At 43.6% G+C, this 19,746-nt stretch overlaps 1 protein-coding gene across 5 annotated transcripts in view; it reads right to left on the bottom strand.

Annotated features, from left to right (window-relative positions):
• CELSR1 (cadherin EGF LAG seven-pass G-type receptor 1) overlaps positions 1–19,746 on the bottom strand; it is a 175,576-nt gene that overhangs the window by 90,032 nt on the left and 65,798 nt on the right. For all 5 annotated transcript variants that reach the window (XM_075429586.1, XM_075429590.1, XM_075429589.1 and 2 more), the window contains exon 2: positions 12,463–13,101. In XM_075429586.1, coding sequence (XP_075285701.1) covers positions 12,463–13,101 — 639 coding nt within the window. The remainder of the gene's footprint in view (positions 1–12,462; positions 13,102–19,746) is intronic.

Raw genomic sequence — 19,746 nt, 5'->3', positions numbered from 1 at the left:
TGCAAGACAAATTATCATAACGCAAATTGCACTGATTTGGGGTAAGATATGGTGATGAAGCAGTGCCTTTCAAAAGCCTAAGGTCTATCTCTGGATGTATTTAGGAGGGGGAAAACATTACGGTAGATGTCAAAGATAAAACCAAATTAGATTATGCCATTGTGTCTGCAATTTTCATTATGACTTACTTGAATAAATCTCTTCCTAAAAATCCCAACTTCAAACTAATGAGAAACCTGGAGGTGTAAGAACGAAACACACCTCTGCATAACATACTTCTGTTCATTTAGAGAGGAATGTTCTTCCCTCCATTTATTATTAAGAGAAACAATCATTTTCTACCTTTACTATATATACATCTGCTATTAGCTTTTTTTCCTCTGCTCTCTCTGCCCCTTGATTCATCTCCAGGAGCGTTACCCAAGGAGGAGCACATGGAGGGAACCGAAGGCTGGGGCAAGACGTGTTCCCTTAGGGATAGCCTTTGCAGTCTGGTCTGTATTTGCATCCCTGCGCACCCGCAGGCACTTCGGCATGGGAACCAGCTGCCATGCCCAGTTCTCACCTCCTTCCACAGACAGCAGCAAGAGAGAAAGAGGGCACTCATAGACCCGGGGTGCCTCTGCTCAGATGACAAAAAAGACTATTTCCTCACGCAAAGCTGCAGATTTTACTGGGCACTGAATGCCACCACCAGCACCATTCATTCCCCAAGGGTGTTGTTACACAGGCCACTGTGGCCTCGCACCGGGCTTTTCAAAATATATTGAATTATTTACGTGAATGAGGAAAGCAAGCATGGCACGGTGGCTGTGCCAGGGATGTGTGTGAAATAACATCTTTTACCAACAGGAACTCAGGAGTCGGAAACCCAGACGTGCTTCCAGGCTTCCCCCAGCGCACCTCCAGCCTGGTGTCCCCAGGCTGCTTTCCACAGAGGACACCAAAGGGCTGCAACTCCCAGTTTCCAGATTTGTAGGGAAGGGGAAAGCTCTAGCACACTTATCTGAGCAAGTTAACATCTTGAAGAGGTTGAAAAAGGCAACATACCTGCAAATAACTGACCTGAGAAAGAGGAAGAAAGAAAAGGGCTCAGGAATATGGGAAAAAAGGAGATCAGGGTCTGCCTTTCAATGGCAAACATCACTGTTTACTTTAGCAGAGTCCAGCCCTCATTCCACTAAGATCCCATTTAATTTTCTCTATGTAGCTGTTACAGACTTGATGTTTAGGTTCAGAACAAGAGACAAAGCACAGAAGAAACCATCTGCCCTGGTCTCCAGCAGCTTGCTGGGATTAACTGCACAAGCAGCCAGCTCTGCGCACCTCCATTAACAGAAGACTCGTGAGAGCCTGCCTTTTGTGTTTTCCATCAATGAGAAGTTTTCACAGGAAAATCTCACTCTCACATCTTCTGTGTAATGCAACAATATCGTAAAAATGAAGGCTTTTAGATACATGCAGACCTGAAACCAAATCATGCCCCTAAACATCCCAGGTGGTCCCAGAAGCTCTGGTGGAGAGAAGCATAATGGTCAATTAGTGAGAATAATTGAAGAGAAGCCATAAAATATTAATAAAGCAACCGAAAAACATGCTTAAAGTAAATCTACTATTGTAATTACATTTTAGGAGACTAGAGTTCCAGAGCTTTATATTTTCATTTTATATGAGAAGCACTAGGTTAAAAGAACGTTATGCATAAAAGTACTGCATAACTGTCTCCTATGCGGATCATACCAGTTCAGAGGCTTTGCCTGGTGGAGTAGACAGAATGGGCAAAACCAATCTGATGCTCATCAGCTTTCCATTCTTATACATTGAAGGCAAATTTAAAAAAAAATCAAAACCACCCATTTGCTTGTCAAATTAAAAGGATTAGATTAAAAGATAATCCTATAATCTTATGTTCTGGTAGCCTCAAAAATATTTCCTACACAGGTCAGTAAACATAAACTGAAAACAAACAGCAGCTTAATCAGAGAAGCCGGCTTTTTCTTAATGACTCTTGAAAAAGCCATTGTAATGCCTCACACTACTCACACACAAAATCTCCAAATCAATGTATTTTTAAATCTACAGAAGAGGTAGAAATTAACATCACATTCTAAAAAACATTTGAAACAGACTCATCAGAAATTCATCCAGCCAGTTTCCACAACTTGTACTTAACTCTTGTTACAACAGTTTAGTAGATGATAATTCAGCCTTCATGTAAAATACAGTTTCATTTTAAAGTCACTTTATATGATTACTGTTTTGTTAGAGTTAATATACTTTACTGTGTCATCTAGATTGTGTTTAATTATTAAAATAAGACACTCATCTTCATAATAATGCCTCTTACAATGTGCAGACCACTGTGCTGACCCCTTGAAGCTGGGTGGCCCTATCTAATTAAAATATGTTCTTTAATTATTATCTTAGAAAATGCTGTATAAAAGCTCTCACATGCTTAGCTATGGAGAATCTGAGAGACAGCCTGAAGCAAAATATCTTCACCTTGGTTTATATAAAATTCGGGCCGATGACTGCCGGGGAAGCTGTGACTCGGGGGCACCGTACAGTACGGGCTGCAGACCAAAACCTGCCCAGGAGGAGCAGGGGCTGGGACGCAGGCACTGAACCATGCTGCTCTCAACAAAAGAGCATTTGCAACAACAATGAAGCTGCGGTTCCCACCATGCTCGGCACAACTGTATCGCAGAACTGTAATTATCTTGATGTTCAAGGCCTAGTGCCTCAGTCTGCTGCTCAACTGTCGGACCTTTCAATCACAAACACAAAGAGCAGACACACAAGAAACTACTTTATATTTTTTTCCTTCCTAACAGGACATCATGCTGATACCCTCATCTCTGCACCACTGTCCTTCCTGCCACTTTCCTCTTGTTTATCTACTGATGAAAATAAAAATGTCTAACTGGGGAATTCTAAATGGGCACAGACGCTCAGTATGTTTTCCATAATTCAGTCATACTGAATTGTAAGGGGGCTTCCCAGTTTTGTTTCCCAGTTTTGTATTTATAGCCAGGAGAAAAGGAGCCACATTACCTTGTTCCTTGGAAGTTAAACTTCTTTTATATTTTGGAAGATCTACAATGTTTAATTGCAGCGCTCCAGGAATTTCTTTCCTTAGCCTTCATGTCTGATCTGCTGTGAACATTGTGAGGGGCCTTCCAGAACATGAGGCATTTTGGAAAAAATACTCCCTCATTACGATTTTATCTTCTCCACAAATAACTTAAAGGCAAGTTGTTGAGTCTTTTCTTCCTGTTTTCTCTTCTCCTTGTTCCCTATCTGATTTGTTTTCAGCGAGAGAAAAACAAGACACCTAGCCATTGGCAAAAAACCCCTCCTGAAGGGTAGTCGAATATATGGGCTATTCTGACACTTGGCAAGTGTATGTTCGGGTGTACTAGAATGCCTTTGTGTGGCTTAAAATCTTACCCAGCGAACCTTTCTGACATTAAACTATGAGAAAAACTCTGAAGTCTTACGTTACACAAGGCTTTTTAATAAAAATAAAACTGTAAGCTACAGTCACAAAGAAGCTGGCCATTGTTAAGTAAACTGCTACTTGAAATATTTTAATTAAAACAAACCTCAGTGTGTGTAGTTTCTCTCAGATAAATGTTCTGCAATGCATATATATGTCCACAATCATGACAGTGTGTGAGAATTTAGCTACGTCATTGAGGAGGGGTTTTACATGTACCTATAAAATTATAACATCAAATAGCTCCACTTTGTGTAATTACACTCCACGTTCCAGTCTTCTTTTAGTTACACCAGTGAAGATAAGAAAATGCATTATAACAAGGGTTTTCAAAAAGCCTGGGAGAACTGTGACTCCCATTTAGGTGTGGTAACAGAGAAATCCCATCAATATAAAGCCAGCAGCCCAAGTCAAGAGCCTAAAAACTGCTGAAAATTGACAGAGCAAGATCATTCAAAAAGAAACGTATGTACAACAGGTTAAAGACAACAAAAGAGATTTCACGTATGCTAGAACAAAGGGAATCCGAAATTTAGACTAGTCCATCGTCAACCGGAATGCCAGGAGGAAACCCGAGGTGCTCAATGCGCGTCTCTCTCCCACTGAACGCCGCTAACTGATAAGGTCATACTCACAGGACAGTTTCTTGCCAAGAGGTGGGAAGGAGAGGTCAGGTGCCAGGGGTAGGCAGGTGCCCACGCCAGGTTAGCAGCTTGCCTTGCTCACGTAAACCCAGCTGCCTGACAGCAAACACGAGCTCAGCTTGGCATGGCTTCAGGGTCAAACGCATCATTTTCACATCAGGGATTTCACAAGATTTGACCTTAACAAAAGAGGCTGAAGCCAATGTTAGCCATGGCGGGGGGGTTGGACTAGGTGATCTTCAAAGGTCCCTTCCAACCCAAACCATCCTACGATCCTGTGACTACCCCTGGCCATAAGGGCTCCGTATTAAACACCTACATTGTAGAAGAGCTGGGGCAGCCCTTGTTCAACCGCAGCAATGCCATCATGTCGCAGCCCATGCTCACAGGCCCCTCATGTCTGCAAGCTCCCTCACTTCACACCGTACAGCCCGCAAATAAGAACCTACCTTCTCCCCTTACGGTAACGTAATCTAACAGACATCAAAGGCATCAATAGCAAGCAGGTGTAACAATCTAATTGTAGGCATGGAACCACCCTCAAACAGGTTATTGCCCAGGCTCTTTGGACACTGATTATTAGCTACACGCTACTTGAAATTATCAACAATGGCATAGAAAAGTGTAAAATCATGAGTGATAAACTTTGCAGGTGACAAATGAGGGGAGGAGGTAAACAAAGAGAAGAACAGGGCAGTCACACAGCTGGCTCAAGGAGAAGCAAAAGGAGATAAGCTGTAATAAGTAAGGAGGATTTCCTACGCCTGGAACTGTTTGGAAGAGCTAAATTCATAAGTATGTTGGAGATGAATTACTAAGGTAGCCTCTGAAGCCAGGGCTAAGTGATTACATCAGTGTGTGATCTGCTGCTTGGCTTTACAAAGCACACACCACACCTCCACTGCAGGAGTGCCCGGTAAGAACAGAAGTCTTGTCAAACCATTCTAAAACTAATTAAAAAGGGCAAACACAACATGAAGTCTGTAGCTAAGTTTCCACTTGACAGCAACAGACATTTCCACGGGCCAGGAGGATAAGCCGCGAGGCTGCAGAAGAGGCACCTGAACCCACGGCACCTGCAGCAGTTTGGCTGAATCACAGCTCGTCCCACATGCAGCATCTTGGGGCAGGGGGCCAGGGAAAACTTTCCAGTTTTAAACAGTAGCTAGTTTATGCACATCAGAATGAGGGTAATGCGATAAAACTCCTTGCCTGGGTTTAGGAAAAGGCATGGCAGACTGATGTGAAGGCTGCAGGACATTTACACTGTGTGAGAACTAAACTGTCAACAAATACACCGCAGTAATCAAATTAGAAAAAGCTTTTCACAAGTCAGCATAGGTTGAAGATTAGCTGAAGGACATATCCTCCAGATAAAAATCCACCTACAGAAGTGGCAGACCTCTTCAGTGACTCCTGTGAATCTGATGCGAACTCCAGATTTCCAACGTTCATACCCTGCGGTTTAGTGACATGGACAGAAATACAGTCAACAGAAATGTGACAATATTTAAAAGTTTAATAGACTTCAGCTTTTGACTGTAGTATACGAAAGTGTAACTTTACTCCGTTGTTATTCTTTCAGTTATCTGCGCAGGCAAGCAGTCATGCCGTCACACTACGTGGGCCATAGCCTCAGGTCCAACCCAGCACCACTTGAGTCTAACCGTAAGGCTGAGGCGTGCTGGCCCCATCCCTGCACGCATTAACAGCGAGCCTTGCTGCTGCAAAGACAAGCAAGGACCCATGTGAACATGCACAATAAGTCTCCGAGTTAAACACAGCCGGTGAGTGGGCACACAGGCTTCTGCTGAGAGTCTGAGTCAGGGAGGAGATGTCTTTCATGGGGATCTCCCTCACTTTTCTAGCCAGGGGCAGCCCAGGAACGGCTCAGAGGAGCTGCCTCAGCTGCTCTGGACTTTTCCACTGACTGCTTTTACGTGACCTGGAAGAGACAAAGATGCTGTGCCACAGCTTCCCATCCCCTTGGTGTGGGGGACAGCAGCCTCTTGCTCAGAGGGGTGTCTCACAGGCTTCCTTTGCTGTTCGTAACTTCTGCAGAGTCCACAGTGATCCTTTGATGAAAAGTGTTTTGTACAGGTACAGCTTGTAATGATCTGAAGGTGTAGTTCTCTGACAACACATATACACCTAAAAGCAACAGTTTTGCCTGGTGATACCTCTTAATCTGAATATCCAAAACTAATACTTCTTTTCTGGAATTTATGACACAAAACGGACATTGCACTAAAAGGAAAGAAAGAAAAGCAAGTGTCACAGTTGACTGCTGTGTTCTTCAAATGCAGCATGGACTGCCCAAGAGCCAATGGAAGACTTATTATCCATGGCTAATTGCAAAGAATAGGTTGCATGGGTTCCTTCTATGCTTAGGTATTAAGTCAGCTCATGAGACAACATCTGGGGTCGTTGCTCTTTGGCATGGGTAAATGCAATGGTCATACAGGGAAGCTTCAAAGCACTGAGTAAGATTTATGAGATGTTATGTCTCACAGTACATAGCTGAGTGTGAAGATCATAAAAAGAGAAAAAGATCAGCTTTTCCAGCTTTTGCACCAGTCACACTCTGAAAAAATGTCTGGAGGAGTTAAGCTCTGCTTCTGGACTATCCACTGCACTGCTTACGGGGTCCTCACCAGCTGCCCAAGCGCTGAGAGCCCCTGGGCCTTGGAAGGGGCCACAGGCTGGGAGGGAACGGAGGCACCTGACTGTGACCAACTGCTGCCAACCGCAGAGACACAGCTCGCCATGCTTACAACAACAGAGATGTCTGCTGACTCAATAAAGGCAGAAGAGGGCTTTCCTCTCAAAAATTTCATGCTGAGGAGACAGAGAAAGTTGAAGGCTGATGGAAGAGACCGTGCTGGGATGCCTGCGCAGGATACAAAACTGAGGAGTACTAACAGTAAGGAAGGATCTTGTAAGCATACATTGATTTATCTCTCCATCAAAGTGAAAAAATTACCTTAGCTACAGAGAGTGACAGGTCCACAGCAATCAAAGTGAAACTGTGGTGCAGTTATGCAGTCATAGTTTCACTACAAACATCAAAACTACGGTATGGCATAACACTGCTGAAAAAGAAGAAAAATTTCTAGACCTCCAATGTTATACAGACCTTCACCAGGGCACAGCCACCCTACATAAGCTTTCTTACGGTACTGTCACACAGAAACTCCAAGGAAAGGCAACCAGGTATTCTCCTCTAAGGCACTGAGAAACAACAAAAGTTATTAGAAGGGTGATAGTCAGCACTCTTCCTCAACTTCTCCGACACCCAAAATCAGCAGAAAAACTTCATAAAAAATGTGCAGACTTTTTACACATGGGAAAATCTACAGCCTTTATATTCTGAAAATAGTGCAAATCACCCAGCATCCTAATAACTGTAATTATATTTAAACTCTTGAAAATTAATATACTATTTTTTACTGTATTAGACCTTGCCCAGGCTGTTTTTACCTCTTTATTCTATAAATGCACCTGGAATCCAGTAGCATAACTTTGAAGCCCTGGACTAAGGGACATTGTTAGGCAGCAATGATACAAAACATTTTGGTTCCTTCACTGCGTTGCCTTAACTTCTCAATGAGGTATTACAGAGAGATGACCCATGAAGCTGTCCCATACCGTGGACAACGTCTCTACATATATGGGAGTGTTTGGAAATGACAGAATTTCTTATTTGGAGTTTTGTGGCAGAAACAAACTTGGTCACAGCTGTTTGAAAGTGCTGGCAAAGCCCCACAACCCTGTGAGGATAATCTTTGTTCAGCCTTGCCATCACAAAACCATGGCCCTTCATAAGCTAAACAAGGAGTTAAAGGTGCGGGAAGAAACCTGAAGGAATCAAATGAAGATTTGCCGTACAGGATTTGGCTGTTACACACCTGTGATCGCACCGCTTCAACAGAGCTGCAGAAGTGTAACCGAGAGTGGAATTTCAGACCCTCTCGCCCAAGATCAAACACTCATTACGGCTACCCTGGCTGCCAGATTTCTCTACTTGAAAGCTGAAATTCTCCCCAAATATATCTCTCTGGCCTGAAAAATGAGAATCTGGTATCAGACTGAGCAGGGAAATTACTATCTGAAGAATGGATATAAGTGAAGATAACACAGAGGCAAATCTTTGTGTTTACTTTCACTGCTATATGTTGTTTGCAAAAGCCAAATGCTGAGAATTTACTAAACAATACGAATAGGGACTTCTGGCACAACACTGTGAAAACAGCTATAATTACCTTCTCATGACACAGAGTCAGAATTTGTGGTGGCCAAGCTAGATGTCATGATTCCTCACGTCAATGTAGTATCAGAAAAATAAATTAGGAGGAAAACAGTAAAAGATCTCTAATTGCTGTATTTGATTACTAGCAGATTTACAACCACTCAAGATTTCTCCCCTCTCTGAAGTGAAATCCAAGGAGAGATGCAGAGGATATGAGAAATTCTCTGCTGATCTTTTTCCCTTTGCTCCTTGCTAGGGGTTAGGTAGCAAAGGAGGCTCTGTGCTAAGGAGAACTGTGGGAACCTTAAATCTTTTCATTATTTCAGGGGTTGGCGGGTTTTTTTCCCCATGGAGTGCTTCTGTTCTGTGCAAATTACATTTTGCTTTCTGGGAGCACAACCGCAGAGGAGAACAGTTGCGGTGGCTGCTGAGCAGAAGGGCGGTGGGCATCGAACTGCGGCAGGACCCCGCGATGGCAGGAGGCTCCTGCTAACAGCTGGGCAGCAATCGCGGGAACGCATGCCCAAAACGGTGGTGACAGCGGTTTGTCCTACAGGAGGCACCAGGATGGGGCTGGAAGCACAGCTCATTCAGCAACCACTGCATCAACCATGCCTCCGAAACCCGTGCGGGTGAGATGATGCATTTGCCCATCAGGGTTTTGCCCCTGAGGAGTACAGACAACTCTGCCTCTGCCCAAGCCTTCACCTCCAGCTCGTCTCAGCTGCTTCTGCAGCGCTCAGAGACACATGAAACGCAGCTAGAAAAATTACACGGGCTTTCCACACTGTTCATTAAATTTGTTTGCTTAACTTAAACTACATCCTTTAACCCTTTAGCCATGCACATAGGTCCCGGCCGTCGATGGCATGATTGTTAGTGTGTGCATTGTTCACTTCTCTACACTAATTTGTATATAAAGAAAAGAAGTTAAAGGGGTCGCTATTTCTGAAAAAACGTGATTGAAACTATATGTCCTTCTTCACTCACCTCCTTGCATCACAGGAATCACCCCAAACTAGCCAGTAATCAGGTTTCAGAAATATCTTGTAGAAGCTCAGTTTACCTTTGTGCCCGTAACAGAAGACTCATGAAGACAGAGCAACTTTCATCGTGTATAAATGACTAACAATTACATCAAAACACATGGAAGGCTTCAAAGCGGGGTGGAAAAACAGGGGGAAATTCCATCCGATTAAGATAGGACATAATTATCTTCTACAGGAAATAAATGCTATATTTTTAACAGGTGATTGGTCTGATAGATTCAGTACAGGGTTATGATTGTCTAGTGATTTCTCATCGAGTTGCAGTGTATCTCCCCAGAGAGATGACAGATCTTGGTATTTTCTTGTAATTATTTTTCTACATAGGCTCTTAATTGGGAAATGGAAACATGAGAGCTCCTAGAGCAGGCTGCATTTCATTCACTATTACCATCCATATTTCATCTTTCACAATTAATTCAAAGATTCATAAGTACCTCATACCGGTATGTTACTACACTGAGTTAGTACCATAGTAACATTTCTGTAATACCAGAATCTCCCAGCTTTCAGCCTTAGCAATTCCCTGCTCATTACAATTTACGACTGCTGCATTCCATGAGCCAATACACCCTGCTGCTACTGAAATCAACCTATGCTGTTTAAATATTAAATAGATATAAAATCTGTATTGTTGTAAACAATAAATGTTTATATACAAGCAGAAAACACAATATTAGGATTAATAGATACAAACTGAACTTGCAAATGGTTACGAATGTATTTAAAGAAAGGACAAAAATCATAACTAAAATAACAGTTTTTAAAGGAGACTGGGAAAAGATTCAATAATGCATCTTCATAAAATATTTCTGGTAATAGATTGATTGTTGATAACATTTTCCACCTCGTTCTGTAATGGGGATGAAAATCAACCAACTAATGACCACCATATGTGGGTAAGTGTGTCAGGCTTGATAGAAAAAAACACTGTCATGCAGCCTGGAGCCTACAGGCACTAACGTAACGTAAACCAACCACAGAGTAGATACTAAATTTCTGCTGCATTCATTCAGCAATAGAACAGAAATATTCAATAATATTTGTATCAATTCACAGGATAAGGGATTTCAGAGCCATCTTGATCATGGTTGGGTATGTCTTCGCCTGGCCAATATGACTGCGATCACAGCCTGAACTGTCCTTCCAAAGAATAAAGTGTTTCACTGAAGCGTAGTTAACTCTGAAACCTAAAGATGGCAAGGCTATAAGCAGTGCTCACTTCTTAACTTCTGCTTACTTAATTATCCTGGCAGCAGGACAGTTAACTTTTAACTCAACAACTATGCACTGAAAATACAGTTACAGATCAAATCTTCCTTTCTGTATGAATAATACGGTGTCTCTCCTCTAAATATGTACCCTGTCTGCTCTGACTGCAGTGTTAATTATTAAATATGTTCATCAATTATTAATATAAAATTATTCAATTTCATTTTTAAAGCATATTTAGCCTTTTTAAATGAAGATTTCTAGAAAGAGACCCTCAAAATGTGATGTAGGAATGCATGTCATTCCAAGCCCTAAGACATCAATGAATTAACTCTATTTATATACGTTACTTCGTTTAACGAAACTTGCTACTTTTAACCATTCCTGTCTACATTATAATAGTACGTAAACATGTTAAATGAAATCAACTGGTCATAAAGCCTATTTTGTGATGCCCGATGCTACACGTATTTTGCATTAGCTGTATGTAATGAATAATGGACTTTATAATGTATTTCACTGTGGAAGTCATTCATGAGAAGCCTGGCAGGAAAACCACTCTTCAGCAAAGACCAAACATCCCAGCCATCTCACAGCTGCATTCAGGGTTCCACCGGCCAGGCAAACAGTTTGTCTGCTTCTCCTTAAGTAGGTCCTGCTGCCCTCAGCCCCGCTCTGACCTCAGAGAGCATCTCCTGTCCCCCTCGCTGGGGAAAGCCCAGTTCACTCGCTGCTGCCATGTCCCTGCTCACTGACTCCTGGCTCCTTCCACCGTCACATTTTTAATTACAGCCCTGAGCGAAAAGCCACGGAAAGTGAAGGAAAAGCCTTCCATCTAGAGGGTTGGATCCAGCCCACCAGGCATACACATCATTTAGATTTTTTTTACATGGAGACATAAATAATTTATGTTTTCAATTTTTCATAACTTCAGCAGTGAGAGGCAGCCTTGGGAACAGCCCCCTCTGCTTCACCCCTCATTTGCGGGGGTCACAGCAGACGCTGCTGAGCCGTCAGCATAAATTACAGCCAGCAGCACGTCAGTGCAGAACACTTAACTGCATGTGCAGTTTCAAATACATAAATAATCGCACTGACTGTACTGAAGCACCAGAAAACATCCAGGTAATATTCTTTCATAACTTCTCAGAAGTATTTGAGAAGCAGAACTTTGATCTTTATTAGCTGTCAAGTCCACGATGAGGCAAAGTACGTTCCTCAGCAGGCTGCTGGAGATGGGCCTGGAAGCAGCTACATCCTTCTGGAGTTTATCTGGACATTTACAAAGCGGAGCTAGCTTGCACTACTTCCCACAAATGTGTCTTCTTGCAGTTTCTTGGGACCATGAACCATCCTCATGCTCTGCGCCTACTGACGACCAAGGGTTGATGACCTCCTACCGAGGCTGAGCACCCCCACCACACCTTGGGACTGCTAAGGGGCCAGGAAGGCATTAACATGCAAAACCATGAACCAGGGGATGCGTCCCACCTTCTTCCTTCCAGACAGAAGAAACACATTTGCATAAAGCATTTTGAGCAGAAATTCACGCAAGGCAAATCACTCCAGCAGCCGTTGGGCCCCCTGCATGATCTGGAGCAAGGCATGGTTCCTACCACCATGTGTGCACAGAGATATGGGGCTTACCCTGAGTGATGTGTGACACTCACAAGCCTTCTCCCGACCAGAAGGCAGCTCCAGGACTTTTTCTCCCTTTACCTAAGAATGCCAGCAATTTCAACTTGACACAGAGCTGGCCTGGATGACGGTTTAACATATAAATCATGGGTCAAAGATAAGATAAACACATACCAGTGTAGTCCTCATAGCATTCACAAGTGTAGCCCCCTTCTCGGCTCCTGCACAGCCCATTGCTCCCACAGGGGTTGGAGTAGCAGAGGTCAATCTCCGTCTCGCAGTAGTCGCCCGTGAAGCCTGGGGGGCATCGGCACCGCAGCCCGTTGATGGGGTGGATGGGGCGGAACAGGACGGTGTTGGAGCTGATGAACGGGGCCGAGCTGTCAAACTTCAGGACGGAGACACACTTCATGTAGTTCTCACAGGGCTCGCGCAAGCAGATGTTGTCATCGAAGGGCAGCACCCTCTGTGTGGAAATCATGGTCAGCAGGGTCCTGTTGAGGTAGATCTGCTCCTGCAGGTCCTCTGAGGGGAAGAACTTGTTTCGAATGCCACCAGGCAGCAAAGCCGAGAAGGTCACATTCAGGATATTGGAGCTGACATCTGTGTCATTCTGGATGTTGAAAACGAAGATGCCGTCCTTGGCGGTGGAGAGCACCGTTGCCACCCCCTCCACGAACCGGGATAGGAGAGGAGAAAGGAACCTCTCCTGGGACATGTTCTCCAGCCGCACCGTGATACTGTTGGTGAGCATGTCGTCCGTGATGATGGTGACGCGCAGGGTGCAGACTGCTGTGACACTGTGGACACCATCTGAAGGGAAGAGAGAGAGAGATAACGGCGAGGTCAGAGAGCAGGCTTCAACCTACGGACAAGGAGGTTCCCACAGTCTCCTGGAAATAAACAGACCTGTGAGGCATTTTGGGGCACCGGGACCGGAGAGGGAAATGTATCCACCTTCTGCAGTGACTACCAATGCCTTTACTCAGGAAACCAAAACAAAATTTCTTAAGGATTGCAACTCAAAGGACCAGGGACATCTCAAAGAGCCCAGAACACGTGGAGAATGTCCCAGGCAAATGACTGCAAGCGCCAGCGAGCAAATGGATGTCCTGACAGCCACAGGACAGTCAAAGGGAAGCCAAGGGGAAGGAGCCTCTCCTGACAGCAACTGAATGGAGCTTCATGCAAGTCACTGCTAGTCTACAATAGATGCTGGGAAGCTGTCGCTTTTCACAGCACAACAGCAAAATTATCTTTTCCCAGGCGTGGCCTCAGGCTTAAGGCGTCAGAACTATGCACAGACAAAGACCTGTTACCAGAGCTCTACAGCTCTAAAGTCACCTAAGGAAACAAGTCTTCACATCTGAACACCTGAACTTCTTCATTCCTCAAACCCAACCTCTTCAAAATACTTTATGAAAATTAGAAAAAAAAATCAAATAAAGTATGTCTGTAACAAAAAGCAGACATCTAAGAACTCTTCCATTTATCCTTCCTTTAAAGCCTTCCTGATACTGCTGTGGACTTTCTGCAGTAAAACCTGTAAATATACAAATATAGCACTAATACCTGACACTGGACTGATGCCACTGTAAAATCTCAGTACACCCTGAGGCTTACAGTAGTGCTGTGAATGTACAAACTCCAGAGCATTCTGCCATTATGAAACATAGTTATGATGCAGTGAGTGCTATAATTAATCCAAATTCAATGTGAGCATGGAATGGGAAGTTGCACCACCACTGAAACCAGACCACTTAGTTTAATTCTGTCTCCTCGCTAACATTAAGGACTCATTAAGAAAATACAGATTGCATTACAGAAAACATGGTTAGTATTATATCAGCATCTAGAAATCCCAGGAGAGCTCAAGACTGGCTTCTGGTAGGAAATGTTCCTTCTCAAAGATCTCATAGTGTAAATAAACGACGAGAAACGGCGGTGAGTTCATCTCAAGAGAAAGATGAACTGGTTTCAGTGGCCATTATCAGGCCCACAGAGGGGTTAAGAACTGAATCTAGCTCCCCTAAGTCCCAGCTCAGTGCTACAGTTTTGGCCCAAAGTATCCCAGATACAATTATTTCACAAGTGGTCTGCTATCACATTTATTTCAATGAAACCATAAGGTACGTGTGGAAATGTCTTTTGAATCCCATAAATGCAACACTGCAGCAGAAACTGCATTTGAATCAATCTAAACTCAGTGTGAGATCAAAATTCTAATAGCACGGATTGCTGAAGATCATTTTCCTTAGGTTTATTATCTCAAAGCATGAGTTTACGACCCATTATGATCTCTTATAAAACGTCTTTCAAGCACAGAAAAATCCTTTCCTATTCACTGTCACCACTACACCTTAAGTGCTGTTTTGTTTTAAGAAGAAAAGTATCGTTGGAAGATTTTTCCTCCAATAATATAGTAGCAATATAGTAAAATATGACAGTGTAATTAACCAAACGGCTTTTGACTCCCTCCTCCTGATCAGCTTGTCTGTAAAAGCTCAGCTGTTGACTTTTTTCGGCACTGAAACAGCTTTTAGGCAAACAGAAAAATCTTTTCTCCTGAGTGCTACTTCACTACCGCCTAGCTAAAACCACAGGTAGACGGGATCAGTACTTGGGGGGATCTGTTTGATGTGCCCCTCACAGCAGCTCACGCACCAGCTTCCACATTCTCCCAGGTTTGCAGAAAGCTTCCTCTCCCCTTCCTCAGGCTCATCTAGAAACACGTCGTTTCAGCCTCCACCAAGACCCAAAGTAACCTCTAAAACTGATCGGTAGCCAAAACCCTCACTGCAACCTCCTCCTCCGGCGCGGTCTGTGGACAATACAGGATGCACTGTATTTTCATAAATGACATCCTCAGACTAGTCCACCCACTTCTGTCAACTGCACGGCTCATTCCCCTGAAAGGCCAGAAGCAGAACAAACTATGCACTTTTTTAATTCTTTTCTCCTAAAGCAATTGACGCTCGCCTGCCTGTCCCATAGGGTGCCTGAACTGTTTTGCTATTTGTTGGACAATACACTACAGAAGTTCCCTCATACCAGCAAGAATGCTGGACAATGGGTCCTTTTCTTAAGAAAACACTATGATCTATAGCTCCTGGTATGTATAGTAAGCAGACAAAATACGCTCCACTGTCTGACAACGCACTAGAGTCTACAAACTGTCATAATCAATATCAACTGTCACAATATGCAAGAGCTTCCCAGCATTCACAACAGCTATTCTGACACAGTTAATAAATCACTGGAAACAGCCCGGTGTCGGATACCACACAGCCTCCTTGTTCCGCAGGCAGCACTAAAGCAGACCAGGCACAGACGTATAGCTGCAAAATGAAGTCGTGTTTGAAAAGCCAATTCGGCTTTGTGCAGCCCTGTTGCAGAGCATTAAAATAAAAAGGGAGTAAAAAGGAGCTGAGCATGTGTACTACAGGCAACAAAAGGGCGGCATGGCCATACAGCCGGCTGGACAAGCGCCTCTTTCATATCACCAGAGAGTCTGAGAGCAGCATCACGGGATCCGATCATCTATTCATTCAGAAATTCATGGAAAGTTGAAACAATCTGTGGTTTTATGGGACCAAATTAGTATCTATTCTACTTTCAGCAGACTGCATTTGCTTTGAGGGCTGGAACAAGTGCAATAAAGAAAGCAGAAATTTTGTCCTTGTCTTTATTGGCAATTGAATTAAGCCCTAAAGACATGACAATATATGCCTTTTGAGATTCAGAGGCAAAATATTCCATGGAAGTTTCAAATGTGTACTGTCAGAAATGTGAGAAAAATAATATTAGGAAGTACTATTCATGGAGTAGTAATACTTTATGCCCTTTCACTGTCTGACATGCCTACCATATGCAGTTATCTGATACACAAGCACAACCAATCTGCTGTTCTGCTAAAAAGCTTCTAACAACCTGGTTTTTCAAAGGTCTTACGACACAGCTATAAGAAGTCCCTATCATGTTTTGGCAGATGCAAGATGGCTTCAGTCAGAGGTGTGAAACACCCTTCAAGTGATGCTACACAGGAAGAACTCTGGCTACACTTTACTCTTTGGAGCAGACCTTCGCACAGATGAATACACACACATATGCAACGCTTAGCTGTCACCGGTTCTCACAGCCATCATCTGCTTGGCTTCAGCAAACTGGCTGGATGCAGGAGTCTTCCCGAAGGAGCTCTAAAACCATGAGTTGTGCTGGCAGATGGGACACATAGGCATCCTGCTAAGAGTGGCTTGAGCATACAGCCTGGATCTCAGAAGCCCAAGCCCCTGCTACCCAGAGAGCCTGAGAAAAGGGAAATGCGGGACAGACCAAGGAGGACGATAGGATTCAATCCATCCTTTTGCGGGGTTGGCTCCTAAAACCCTGGTACCAATGGCTTTTGTCTCTCTGTCCTCAAGTTTCTCTTCTGTAAAGTGGGGATAATGGCACTTACACGTACATCATGGAGTCATGAGTGCTGAAATGCTGAGATACTGGGGTAATGAAGGCAACATAAACTTCCTAAACAAATCACAAAAGGCTCTTTCAAAAGCTGGTGCAGCCAAGTTTATCAAAAACAAGGTGGAAAAACTAAAATACAAGACTCTTAGCATCTCATACATCAGTGAATGGACGAAAAGGATTCTGGATGGCTGGGTGGCTGCACAGGAGTAGAGGTGTTCATTACAAACACAGTTCCTGCACACTGAATTTATATCCTGGCAATATTATTTTATGTATGCTTTCTACAAAAGAAGGTGAAAAACAAAGCAGATTGTTGTCTTTTGTGTCACTGTCATTGCTGTACAGGCTCCTTAAAAACAGAGCTACCCAAATTCATCCTCCATCAAACTACTGAAAAGATTTAACAGCAACCACACACCCTGACGCATTACAAAGAAAAAAGAAGACAGTAAGGCTGACAAAACCTTGAACCTCTCTAAAATACACTGATAACTCAGAATTTATTAAATAGCCATTGTTTCATGATTACCCTTACTTTATGACAAACCCAATCAAATCTGAGACTTTAATCTCAGCTTTCTATTTTCTGGCAGTCCATAAACCAAAGAATTTCATTATCTAGACATGGAAACACAGCAAAGTTTAACTGAAATGCACATCTGGCAATGGCAGTACCTGGCCAGAAAGGATCCTTTTGTTTGTTTTTTAAGTTGGCAAAAATAAAATAATTAACACTTTTTGGTTTGTTATATACAAAGGTCTTAGGGCTGCATATCAAAGCTGAATATTTTATATAAATATTATAGCATCAGAGCTTTCTTTCGTAGATAGCTAAACCCACATCTATTCTAATTCTGCTTTATAATGCATCTGGAAGTAACAGATGTCAGAGTTTACGACAGCCATGCAAACTCCTTGGCTAGCAAAACGTAGCACAAGGACGCTCCATAGGTTCAAATAACCTCTTGCTCTTCCCAGCTCATAAGGAGCAGGCATGCCCATGGGTAGCAAAGATCACTCGTAACATGCCTTTGAATGATCAAACCTCCACCCCTCATTGCTTCCAGCCATGTCTTTACACACGGGAGTTAATACACACCTAGTCCAGCACTAAGCCTTGATTTAATGATGAGGATGCCATACTTTTAGTGTCCTCTCCACTACCTGGGCGGCAGTAGCACGTAAGTAGCACCAGCTTGTAGCAATGAGACCACAGGCAACACTTGGCTGCCTGAGCAGAGCTGGAACCCAAACCGCTTCCCACTGAGCAAACAGCAGGAAAACATCAGCAGATGTCCATAAAAGCGAGATGCATAGTCCTGCGCTAAGCTTCGGTTTGCCTCAGAACGTCTGCAAGGCTTGCAGGGCCGAACCCCTTCCTTGCACTGTGCTTCCACCACCATGGAAACAGATTTAAAATGCATACAAATCAGTGTATTATTAATATTGTCCCTTCCAAACCACTGCTGTAGGCACTACAAAGCTTCACTTCTATGAGCAGAAATTAGAAGTCTACGAGCATCCATAAGAAAACTCTTTAAAATATTTTCTACATTATGGAAAGGTTCAGGTACTTACCTCACAGGGAAAATATCCTGAAAGTAACCTGCACAGAAAAAGGCGGGTGAGACCCTAAGTAAGCTGCTTTGCCAAAACAGCAGGAAACATCACCAGAAAGGAAAATGAAAATAGGCATAGTTGTGAATTTACAGAGACTCTACCTCAGGGTCTTCCCAGCTTGTGCGCAGCCTCACTGGAGAAGTGTTTCAGGACAGAAGCTGTGTGCGTGACCCCAGTTTGAGTCCCTTCAGGGCACCCTGGCAAGGGACGCCGGGGCTGGGAATGGCCTTAGAGCTTTGAAAGGCCAGAGCAATGGGCAGTGGCAAACATCCGCCGTGCATCCCTCAGTCATTCCTCGGTTTTGATAGGAAAAGATGAAAGTACAAATTTCTCATTTGCTAGAGAAAAGTGATACTAAATGGCGCAATAACAGATAAGTGGTGTCCTTGAGATATACACCTCCTTTTGGAAAAACATGAATGTAGTTTTGTATAACATCCTACCATTTCTTAGACAGGCACTAATGGATTCTGTCAAAATCTCCCTTTCCTTGGGATCGGAAATGTTGCTGACGAGTAATTCCTTCTTTATATCAAGTTCAATGAAACAACATGGAAATGATCCTCCTCGGCCACGCGAAGCTGATTTTATCCCTTTGTTTCAGGCTGCCAGTCTCAGCTCCGCGCATTTAAGAACACTGACTGCCAACACAAGTTGTGGGCTTTGGAAAGGATATATAAAAATAATAATTATCTATTATTCACACAGTGCCAAAAGTTCATGTTGGAACCACTGCTCTGAAGAACGTCGAAGTCCAGGTCTGCTCCAAACCCCATTATGTCAACAGGAAGATTCTCATCAACTTCAGGGGGCTTCGCTCCCGGCCAAAAGCCACCTCTAACACTCACAGGCTGCAGGCACTCCGCTACAAATCAAACTCTCACGTACTTCTTTTTGTAAGACAAGTCATCTCGAACGTCATTTGACTTCACCTCAAATACTGTGTCCAGTTTTGGGCCCCTCACTACAAGAAGGACATTGAGGTGCTGGAGCGTGTCCAGAGAAGGGCAACAAGGCCGGTGAGGGGTCTAGAGATCAAGTCTTGTGAGGAGTGGCTGAGGGAACTGGGGCTGTTTAGTCTGGAGAGAAGGAGGCTGAGGGGAGACCTTACTGCTCTCTACAGCTACCTGACAGGAGGCTGTAGTGAGGCAGATGTTGGTCTCTTCTCCCAACTAACTAGTGATAGGACGAGAGGCAATGGCCTCAAGCTGCGTCAGGGGAGGTTTAGATTGGATATTAGGACAAATTTCTTTACTGAAAGAGGGGTCAGGCATCGGATCAGGCTGCCCAGGGCAGTGGTGGAGTCCCCATCCCTGGAGGTCTTCAAAACATGTGTAGATGTGGTACTTCAGGACATACTTTAGCAGGCAT

The sequence above is a fragment of the Opisthocomus hoazin genome, chromosome 8, assembly GCF_030867145.1.
Source record: "Opisthocomus hoazin isolate bOpiHoa1 chromosome 8, bOpiHoa1.hap1, whole genome shotgun sequence".
Lineage (NCBI taxonomy): Eukaryota > Metazoa > Chordata > Aves > Opisthocomiformes > Opisthocomidae > Opisthocomus > Opisthocomus hoazin.
The sequence above is the reverse complement of the archived record's forward strand: the minus strand, read 5'-3'. Positions and strand labels throughout refer to the sequence as shown.